Raw genomic sequence first — 11727 nt, 5'->3', positions numbered from 1 at the left:
ATGCACATAATTCATTATTCAATTATTACATTTTTTGTGCGTAAAGTAATATAGCTGTGACTTTAATTGTCCATTAGTGTATTTATAATTGTGTGTACACTACAGTTCAGAATTAATGAAGAAGCATTTGAAAATAACCAATAGGAACGCATTGTCAGATTCGGTATAATGGTATGATTAAACATTTATAGATTTTATTGATTGATTTCATTTGCACGCTGCCTTGTCTTGCAGACTTGAACGGGGAGGGAGCGTGTACGCGCACATACGGGAACTCTCGTCTTGCTCTCCGGCGCAGTTCACGTGCTATAGTCCTTTCTTGCTTGCGCGGCGAGAAGTCACGGCGCTGATGGACAGGCAGAGTCAATAAAATAGCCTCTACTCTCTAAAAAACGCCCGCTAGCAAGCCATCACAATGCCAGCCTATTTCCAGAGACCGGAGAATGCTCTCAAACGAGCAAACGGTGAGTGGACAAATACGTTGGACTGTAATTGTGGGTTTAGCTGCTAGCTTGATATGGCGCGTGGTGGAGCAGCCATGTTTCTTACAGGCAGGCGCTCGTGCAGGCCGGATGTCACCGTTACTAGGCCTGTGTGTGTCATGTATGATGCAGCGTTTCTGATCTCTTAACTTAACGAACCTAGTGAGGTGAACTTTTTAATAATGTGTCGTTATTCGATCATGCCACATGTGGTGTAAAATATCGCGAGGTCGTTTTTGTTAAAGCAGCCGAAGCGTGTTAGCAAGCTAACGTTACACTATTGCGCTCTATTCCGTTAGCCTAGCATGGTCAACTTGTGGCATTGGACTTTAGGGCTGTAGCAATGACATGTGTATAAACATATATTCGAGGAAACATGGCAATACTCAAATGTGTCTAAAGGTTATGAAAAGTTAGCATTTTGTCACTTTCTATAACGTTAAACATTGTGGAATCGAATGGCAGTAATGCTGACATGCCACTACGTTTAGCGCAGTGACATTTTTGCTAACCCAGTTTTGTTAACCGCTGTAAATTATTTATTTGAGTTAAAAGGGTCTTTTGATGGTACACTTTAAAAAAGGAAATAACATCATGGAACATTGTTACAGGTTTGGTCCCATATGTTTGTAGAATGACACGTATGTGGTGCATGACAGGTGTTTTGTCTCTTCTTCAGAGTTTCTCGAAGTTGGTAAAAAACAGCCAGCTTTGGATGTGCTTTATGATGTTATCAAGAGCAAAAAACACCGAACATGGCAGAAGATACACGAGCCGATCATGCTCAAGTATCTGGAGCTCTGCGTGGATCTCCGCAAGAGTCACTTGGCAAAGGAGGGATTGTATCAATACAAGAATATATGCCAACAGGTTAGCCTTCATGTTGTTTCTCACTGTGTTGTGTTTACATAATATCAACGTGTTTTTGAATTTGGATCAATACAGTCTACTTATAACTGTCTTTTGTTGTTCAGGTCAATATCAAATCGCTAGAAGATGTGGTCCGTGCTTACCTGAAACTAGCAGAAGAGAAAACCGAGACGGCCAAAGGGGAGTCTCAGCAGATGGTGCTGGACATTGAAGATCTGGACAACATTCAGACCCCCGAGAGGTACAGGACCCCAAAAGCCTAAACATTGAGGACGTGGGTAGTTGACAAATAAATCGTATGCTTGTCCTACAGTGTGACATAGAAAATGTATAAAACAAACAGCTAATAATATAAATAAGTCATTATAAATATTATATATTTTTTATAAAATGGCATAAGAGAAGTTTATCTTGATTGTTTAATTTTTTTCTCACACACACCATAAGACACATTTATTTGTCAATTACCCATGTCTCTTTTGAAAATGCCAACTGAGAAATACATTAAGACTTCTGACTTTTCTCTGTTGTTTTATGAAAACAAGGTTGAGTGTTATTCATCTGGCCTTAACAGTATGTTATGAATTAAGTGATTCTGTATAGCTCTGAATAAATTTTGTGACAAATATGAAATGCTGAATTTCCCCCCTCAGTGTTCTGTTGAGTGCAGTCAGTGGCGAAGACACCCAAGACCGCACGGACAGACTTCTGCTCACACCTTGGGTGAAGTTTCTGTGGGAGTCATACCGTCAGTGCCTGGATCTGCTAAGGAATAACTCCAAAGTAGAGCGCCTTTACCATGATATTGCTCAGCAAGGTCAGTGTAGATTTCATATCAAGCTTCCTGTTTGCTTGTGAGAGTTTTGAAAACACAGCCCTATGAGACAGATAAGGCACACGGTTCCTTTTAAGTTAATACTGATTGTGTGTGTGTTTTGATGCATTCATTTAAGCTTTTTGTCATACAATTATAAATGTGTTGTGTCATATATTGAAAACGTATTAGCCTGAACACAAACTTTTTTCCATTTTTCCCGTAGCGTTTAAGTTCTGCCTGCAGTACACCCGTAAAGCAGAGTTCCGTAAGCTGTGTGATAACCTGCGAATGCACCTGAGCCAGATCCAACGACATCACAACCAGAGCACTGCCATTAACATGAACAACCCTGAGAGCCAGTCCATGCACCTTGAGACACGCCTGGTCCAATTGGACAGCGCCATCAGCATGGAGCTGTGGCAGGTCTCTGTGCTTATTGCTTGGCACTCAAACTAAATGTGTAGAATGTTCGATTTTATTGCTTTTATTTTTATAGAGTGTCTTACTCTTTCACAAAGAACAAAGTAATGTTAATTGTAGAAATGGATGAATAAAGCAATATATTACTAGGCATATTGTTTGACAGTTTATAACCTTATTGATGGGTAAGTGTTAAGATAATGTGAAAATGACATTGGTTTTCCTACATATTGCTTACAGGAAGCATTCAAAGCGGTTGAAGACATCCATGGATTGTTTGCCCTCTCAAAGAAACCCCCTAAGCCCCAGCTCATGGCCAACTACTATAATAAGGTGTCCACTGTGTTTTGGAAATCTGGCAATGCCTTATTCCACGCATCTACCCTCCACAGACTCTATCACCTTTCCAGGGAAATGCGAAAAAACCTCACTCAGGAAGAGATGCAAAGGTGAGCTTATAGAGGCATCATATCGATGAAGAAACAGTAGTTAATGTATTACGTCAGTCATTTCATATTTCTTATATTGAACGCTTAAACATTTGACCTGTCGTGTAAAATAAGAACTTGCCACGTGGTGTTGTTCTTTCCTTCAGAATGTCCACTCGAGTGCTCTTGGCCACCCTCTCTATTCCCATCACCCCTGAGCGCACTGATATCGCTCGTCTGTTGGACATGGATGGCATTATTGTGGAGAAACACCGCCGACTGGCGACTCTGCTTGCCCTACAGTCACCACCCACTCGCCAAAGTCTCATCAATGACATGGTAAAAGCATCAATAAATAGTCATTTTAGTCAATTTTTGAAATGGAATTGAATGAATTGGATGAGAATTTGGGCTGGGAGGAAATTTCCTGCAATTCTTATGCTCCGTTTCCTCAGTGAATTACGGTAAAAAAGCTGCATCATACGAAAGCCAGATGGCGCTCTCGTGCAGAAACTCTGAATATGGGAAAGAAGAAGAACACACACACACACACACATACACACACACACACAGTTCCAGGAAATCCCAATGTTGATATTCTGTTGTTCATCAAACCTTTTCAGGTATTTTCATGAGAGTATATTTATAATGAGGATGTTTGAGGAGTGTTGTTTTTTCAAATGCACGTTATAAACGACTCAATCTCGGAGTGATTTTAGATCGGTCAGTACTTCCTTCTGATCAAAGAGCCGTAGTTCATGGAAGAGCTGTGCATAAAACACAGAACCAGTTACCGAATCGATATAGAAATGTGTAATAGGTGTGAATCTTGAAATATATATATCCCGTCCGTAATGAAAATTCAGAGCTATTATGAGCTGTCACATCTGTTAAACTGCTTTGCAAAATTCTGGATGTTTGATTTATAGGTAAGGTTCAACTTGCTCCAGTATGTTGTCCCTGAAGTCAAAGAGCTGTACAACTGGTTGGAGGTGGACTTCCACCCTCTCAAACTCAGTGGAAGAGTGACTAAGGTGAGAGACACTTGCTTAATTTTAGTTGCATGACAGGAATTTGAAAAAGAGGAAATGTATGCAAAAATATTAAACTCTTAGCCCATTGTATGTTCTTAAACCTAACAAATTTTAAAAAGTTTTCTCAGATGCACACAACCGATATTTAATGTGTATGTGATTCTGCTGCTGTTCAGGTGCTAAACTGGGTGAGAGATCAGGCGGAGAAAGACTCTGACTTGCAGTACTATGTTCCTCACTTACAGAACAACACCATCCTCAGACTGCTACAACAAGTCAGTCTTATTTAACCTTAGATTTCACTTTACTTTTGAAGAACTATTATTTATTTGTTTAATCCATTCATGCCACATGCCATAGAAGATTTTCAGTCTTGTGTTGATGGAAGGTTTTTGGTCTATATCAGGTGGCTCAGATCTACCAGAGCATTGAGTTCAGCAGGTTGGCATCTCTGGTGCCATTTGTTGATGCTTTTCAACTGGAACGCTCCATTGTAGATGCTGCACGCCACTGTGACCTGCAGGTACAGTAAAAAAAGTATTCCTGTTTTTATGTATTGATTTTTGTTATATTTGTCATATATAATCACTAAAACAAAAATAGTGGTATAGTTTTTTTCATGATTATAATGGAGAATATAAAATTTTTACTTAAACTTACAACCTTCACATAAAATACTTTTTTGGCTCTATAGCAGCATTTTGAGTAAATAAGTACATGCATTCAGTGACATTATTCAATGTTGTTTCTTTCTTTGTATTAACGATCACTTTGTGTTTCTTATTTTAAAAGGTGCGCATTGATCACACATCTCGCACACTGAGTTTCGGTTCAGATCTAAACTTCTCCACCAAAGAGGATTCACCGGTAGGTCCTTTCCTACAGAACATGCCCTCTGAACATATCCGGAATCAGCTCACCGCCATGTCATCCTCATTGGCTAAAGCCATACAAGTCATCAAACCTGCCTCCATACTGGTAAGAAAGCATGTTTTCCATCACAAAGATCTCTTTTCTGGGCAGTTTTTCTGTTTTGTTTCTTAACTTCTACTTCTTGCACAGCAAGAACATGAGGAACAGAGTCAACTGGCAATCACAGCCTACCTGAAGAACGCCCGCAAGGAGCACCAGCGCATCCTTGCTCGCCGGCAGACTATCGAGGAGCGCAAGGAGCGACTGGAGAGCCTTAACATCCAAAGGGAGAAAGAGGAGCTTGAGCAGCGGGAGGCGGAGCTTCAGAAGGTGCGCAAGGCAGAAGAGGAGCGTCTCAAACTGGAGGCCAAGGAGCGAGAGAAGGAGCGCATCATGCAAGAACACGAACAAATAAAAAAGAAGACCGTGCGTGAGCGACTGGAGCAGATAAAGAAGACTGAGCTCGGAGCCAAAGCCTTTAAAGACATTGATATTGAGGTACTGTAGAGAAGAGGAACATGTCGTAGCACTGTATATAAAACAGTTTTACCTTTCCATTGATCATAATATACATTCTTAATCATGTGGTATAGGATCTGGAAGAACTGGACCCTGATTTCATCATGGCCAAACAAGTGGAACAACTGGAAAAGGAGAAGAGAGAACTTCAGGAGCGTCTGAAAAATCAGGAAAAGAAGGTACAGCTTTCATTTAATGATTTTGTCAATAAGTCTACTGGAAAGCTGTTTTTAAATTCAAGATAATATACTCTGTGTATTAAGGTTCGATGAGAGAGGCCGCTAGAAAGTTTATTTTAATGCATTTAATGGCATCTTGTAGATCGACTACTTTGAGAGGGCCAAGCGCCTTGAGGAGATTCCTCTGATCAAGAAAGCCTACGAGGAGCAGCGCGTCAAAGACATGGAGTTATGGGAGCTGCAGGAGGAAGAGAGGGTAATCATCACATACACCTTTTCCCATATGTCAGAATTACATGATCTGCCTCACCCTCTGGTCCATGATTACATTTTTTAAATTAGAACGTGTTCTTCCTTGGAGTATTTCAGTTCTGCATTATTTCTTGAGGCCTTACTCTGTCATCAAGATGTGATTATGAGTACTTAAATATGAAATATATATTTGCCTTTGTTGAATAATGTATTGACACAATATTGTTTCGTGTAATTGAAATTAAATGTTGTTGTGCATGTCTGTTTTTTAGATTAGCAATATGAAAATGGAGCGTGAGAAAGCGCTAGAACACAAACAGAGAATGTCCAGGATGATGGAGGACAAAGAGAACTTCCTCTCCAAAATTAAAGCTGCTCGAAGCTTTATCTATGATGTAAGCAGAATGATTCACATTTCATTTCAAGTCTTCTACATTTTCAGGGTATTTGCAATGTATACCGTCATTTTTGTGCTAGCAACTTAAATATAGAAAATTAAACTTTCCAAAATATTTTTGGAAGTTTCAGATATTAAATGTATTTGAACTCACTAAAGCAAACTTGTCACAATTCTCTCGTACGCAGGAAAAACTCAAGCAGTTCGAAGAACGTTTAGTTGAGGAGAGGAAAAGGCGCATCGAGGAGCGAAAGAAACAGCGCAAAGAGGACAGACGAAAGGCCTACTACAGCCAGAAAGAAGAGGAGGCTCAGAGGATTCACGAGGAAGCGCTCAAGAAAGGTAGTTATATTTTCTTTTCACTGTAAATTCTGTGATTAACAGTTAGTGATTCCCTTGTTACTTAAATGTTTATTTTTCATGTTTCATAAGTAAATCTCCATCCTTGTAATTATGAATGAAAACATCAGTCGGTGTGTTTTTGGTTCAGCTTATGTTTGAGCATCTGTGATATTGTGTGTTTCAGAGCGTGAGGAGCGTGAACGTGTGGAACAAGAACAGAGAGAGGAGGAAGAGCGCGAATATCAAGAGCGTTTACGCAAACTCGAGGAACAGGAAAGAAAACAGCGTGCCAGACAACTGGAAATTGAGGAGCGTGAGCGCCGTAAGGAGGAGGAGAGAAAGGTGCCGGAAGAAAAGCCTGCCACCAAGGTAACGTGTGTGTGTGTATAAACTTTGGATCTTATACTTTGATGAGATAACCCCCTGCCTCCTTTCCCCCATTCAGATTTTATTCAGGTGTCTAATAAAACTTTTGCTATAACAGATATATGATATAAAAATTGTCTTTCCAGGAATGGGGTGAACGTGAAGAAAGTGGCTGGAGAAAGCGTGGTGAAGGAGAAACAGAGTGGCGACGTCCTGTTGAAAACAAGTGAGTGTTTTCAGACAAACTGCTAACTAAATACAGAAGTAAAATTCTGACAACAAAATGATTCTCTCTTTATTTCTCTACCAGGGAGTGGCGTCAGGAAGGGCGTGAAGAACCAGACCGTGAAGACCGTGAAATGCCCATCAAGAAAGGAGAAGGTGCTGGTCGTGGTGGTTCAGATGACAGGGGACTCCGCCGTGGCTTTGATGACGAACGAGGTCCACGCAGGGGTGGAGATGACGACCGTGCACCCAGACGGGGCTTTGATGATGATCGTGCTCCCAGGAGAGGCTTTGACGATGACCGAGGTCTCAGGAGAGGCGAAGACGACCGTGCCCCGAGACGAGGCTTTGATGATGAACGTGGACCTCGTCGAGGCATGGAGGAACTGAGAGGACCTCGACGTGGGGCAGATGATGACTGGGGCCCCAGAAGAGGAGGGGATGATGAGAGGGGTGGCCGCAGAGGTATGGATGATTCTGGCCCACGTCGTGGAGAAGATTTGAAACCATGGAAACCACTGGGAAGACCAGGTACAACTTCCATATTTTCTTGATAAAGGCCTAAAATTGAAAAGTATTTTATATAGAGAATATTTTGAGAATACATTGTGTTTCACAATGACAATATGCTGTAACTTTCAAAACTAAGAAGCCTCAGTTTGGGGCTTTTGCAACTTTGACACAAAAAGGGGATGATTAACATACACGCATTACCACCCACATGTTAACAAATTATGTCTCCGGGGTGTTGCAGTGATATTTAATGAAAAGGAAGCAGGATTATTCTTGCAGTAGTGAAGTAGTGAAATTGTGGCAGTTCTAATATAGTTTTTTTTTAAACTAATAGTGCACTCAAATGAAGATTCTGCCATCATTTACTCACCCTCTTGTCATTTCAAACGGGTATGACCTCTTCTGCAGAAAACAAAAGAAGATATTCTGAAGATAGTTGGTATCTGAACAGCACTGGCCCCCAATGACTTCTATTGTGTCGACACAAAATGGAGTGTGTGGGGGTTAACCAGGTTAACCAAATTCTTCAAAATATCTTATTTTGTGTACTGCAGAGGAATGAAAGTCATATGAAATGACAAGAGGGTGAGGAAATGATGACAGAGTTTTTGTTTTATTGGGTAAACTACCCCTTTAAAGGACAGAAGCAAGAAAGGCAATCTTTTTTTATAAGGATTTGTAAGAATCAGGAAGGGTTTGGAGATATACTTGTGATTTACAATTTGAATTTACTACACAATTTAGGTATTATGCATAGTCACAGTGTGTCTAGAACTGGTTTTAATTTCTCTGGTTGTTACTCTTTGTAGGTGGTTGGAGAGAGAGAGAGAAGGCTCGGGAGGATAGCTGGGGACCTCCTCGAGAAGCTGGTCGTGATGATGATGATGATGGCGGCGAGCGCGAGGGGGATGATCGTAATGAAGGGGACCGATTCAGAGATCGCCGCCCTCCTAGGTAAAACAATTACTTTTGTAAAATGTTTTCTATTAATACTATAACTGTATCTGAAGGCAAAAAAGTAACAAACTGGTCAGAGTTTGTCACCCTTGCGCTATGATTTGTAGGACAATAAAGGGACTGTCTCAGCTTGATGAACCATGTTAAAAGTGCGGTCTTGTGCATTTTCAGGGAAGAGGGTGCTTGGAGAAGAGGTGGTGGAGAGGAGACGAGCAGCTGGCGAGACTCACGTCGCGAAGAGCTTGGCCGTGGTGAGCTTCGTGACGTGAGAGACCGCAGAGATGACCGTGATCGTGACCAAAGAGGACCTCAAAGAGACAATGATGAAGGTCAGAGATTTATCATCTGCTTTAAATTCACCTCACTTGTTCACTCAGTGACGTTTTTTTTTCTCATTATAGTATCACATGCAGTAGCACTTAAAATATGAAAGATGAACTCTGTAAGGATGTCTCCAAGTATTGTCAGTGTGTTAAACAAGGTGTCACAGTCAGACTTGAAGTTTGTTGCTGCTAGGGGTGCCAGACATGAAGGTTACATAAATGTATACTTGAAACTCACATCTAAGACATGTTATGTCCTAAATCATAGGTGGTTCATGGCGTCGTGGTGGAGATGATAATCGAGAGGAGAGCAAGGATGAAAGAGAGGCTCCTCCCAGACCCAGAGACCGTGAGGGTGGTGAGAAGAGCTCTTGGCGCACTGACAAAGATAAGGAGATCCCACGCCGGACCAAGAATGAGACGGATGATGATGGATGGACCACTGTCCGCCGCTAATGCTTAAAGCATCACATTTTTGCTTGATGTCGTATTGAGCCCTGATGTGTTCTCTATTCAATATGAAGTTGTAAGGTCACTGCTTACATTAACATGGAAAACATAAAGCTTTGCCATAGATCTACAACATGTATAATGTAATTTCATTGGCAATTTCTATTTATGATCCCTTTTTAAAAACCTCAACTTCCATTAAATAGTAACTCATTCCTTTTTTGTTATGCATGTTTAGAGGATTAAAATTGGTCACACCAAATTATGTAGGCTTTTTTCTTTGATTGGGGTGCAGACATCGTAGGCGAGTTCTGAAATTCAAACATGATCTAGGTGATGTTGTGGTAAGGCTTTGAAAGGAAAGTTTCTTTACAGCTGTGTCCATGCTGTAGTCGCTGCTTACCCTATGGTTGTATGCCCTCACGAAATATGAAAAATCTTTATTAATAAAGTCGTTTGCTCAATACACTAAACTTATTATTTCAGTTTTTTTTGTCATATAGCAGCAGACAAGGTAATGTATGTTTTATGTTCTAATCTTTCTGGCACCATGAATCTGTGGTAGTCTGATTCACACTTGTTGGTGCTTTCTATTTTTCCCACTAGGGGTCACCTTAATCTCGCTAGGTTTTTCGAAAGCTCCAGACTTTGACCGCATCCATAGTGTCTGCACCTTTGTGTCGTTGTTAAAGTAGAGTTGTTCTAAAATGCTACTGTTTGTTCCCCTCATTAATGGTCGATTAGTCATGCAACAAAAAATCTGTATAGTTAGGTGCTGTCTATACAAAATTATTAAGGCCCTATATCGTTCAGTCTCAAACGTGGAACCCCAAAATATTTTTACACTTAAATTATTGGTTAAACTGGAGCAGGACCACACACACGCACACAGATGCTGATAAGAGGTAATCCTCTATAAAGCTCGTCAATGTGAGTTGTTCGGATCGTGATTCACCCCGCTGCTGGGGTGATAAACTCAAGCTCGCATTATGTCGTTATGCAGAATAGACTAGAAGAAAGAAACTATTATATGAGAGGTCTTTGTTGCATCCTGCTGGAAAATCCACAATTAAGGCCAATAATCCCACAATTGAAGCTCAAATTTCTACGCAAGAGGTTATGAACTCCCAAACTAGATTAGAGCCTTACATTTGTTAAGGCATACTTTGTGTACTTTGACCACAGGTCAGTGTGTGTAAACTTCTGCGACCTCTAACTGAAGCGTTGCGGTCAGTGAATTTGGGGAGTGCGTTTCTATAAGAGACAAACCACTTCCACTGTGCATCTGCCACCCTGCAATTTTATCAGTCGGAATAAAAAAATGGACAAATTAACAATTAAACTGAAGACACCGCATATACTAACGTTTTACTAAATAGTTTACTCATACTTTTCTTATAAATGTGACAAATGTAAGAATCCGGGTTTGGAAATATGGGGGTGTTCAAGATCACGTTAAACGCAATTTTAATAGTAGCCTGCATAATAACTACAACATATTTAAATGTCGGCACGTCATATTGCTCTTATTCCAAAATGATCCGAAAGAAAGGAATCAAAGCTCGAACTTGAACAAATCTGAACTATCGAAAGGTGTCATTCATTAGGCCTACGTGCAAAGTTGTTGATTTTTTTATAACAAACACTAGAAGAAATCCTATTATGGGTCTCTTGTAAAGTAGTATTATATTCACTATTTTGAGTAGATAAAATCTGTCGCAATTTGATCACAATATAAGCCTTATAGGATACAGTTTAAAAACAAAACGTGTTCAAATTTAGAAGACTTGTTTTGCCAGGTGGTAATGATAGATCGCAGCCATATTTATTAAAGCATTATTGAGAATCTCTGTAAGGGATGAAAAAGTGTGTACGCAATTGGTTTTAACAAAGAAAATATTAGCAATTGAATGTGTTTATTATCTGATAAACATGTTATAGATAATATTGTAAAACTGGGGCATCAACTAATTTGAATAAAAAGTTTTAAAACGGATTCAAGGGTTGTGTGATGAACGCTCAAATATATTATATTATATTTCATTTATATGATTTTCTACAAAGTTTACATTTTTTAACGCAATCCTTGGTTACAATTATATTTAAAAGCAGTCTGGAAATCATTGAAAAAATATGGAAAGGGTCTTACAAACTGGTGAAAAGGCTTATATAAATATAATTTTGCCGCTGTAGGCTATCTAAAGAATAGTGCTAACTATCTTAAGAATGTGTTTAGTTTGA

General features: G+C 40.0%; 1 protein-coding gene across 1 annotated transcript; it reads left to right on the top strand.

The window, feature by feature from the left end:
- Positions 1-232: 232 nt before the first annotated feature.
- Positions 233-9952, top strand: eif3s10 (eukaryotic translation initiation factor 3, subunit 10 (theta)). The gene is made up of 22 exons (XM_079473637.1): positions 233-464; positions 1162-1352; positions 1457-1593; positions 2006-2169; positions 2393-2592; positions 2830-3038; positions 3185-3356; positions 3947-4051; positions 4228-4326; positions 4458-4574; positions 4844-5029; positions 5114-5461; positions 5557-5661; positions 5804-5917; positions 6186-6308; positions 6499-6652; positions 6837-7021; positions 7165-7244; positions 7329-7774; positions 8566-8710; positions 8885-9042; positions 9305-9952. Exons 1-22 carry the CDS (start codon positions 416-418, stop codon positions 9490-9492), a joined length of 3675 nt encoding a protein of 1224 aa, XP_079329763.1. The 5' UTR covers positions 233-415; the 3' UTR covers positions 9493-9952.
- Positions 9953-11727: the final 1775 nt, after the last annotated feature.

Source organism: Barbatula barbatula (assembly GCF_947034865.1).
Source record: "Barbatula barbatula genome assembly, chromosome: 14".
NCBI lineage: Eukaryota > Metazoa > Chordata > Actinopteri > Cypriniformes > Nemacheilidae > Barbatula > Barbatula barbatula.
The sequence above is the reverse complement of the archived record's forward strand: the minus strand, read 5'-3'. Positions and strand labels throughout refer to the sequence as shown.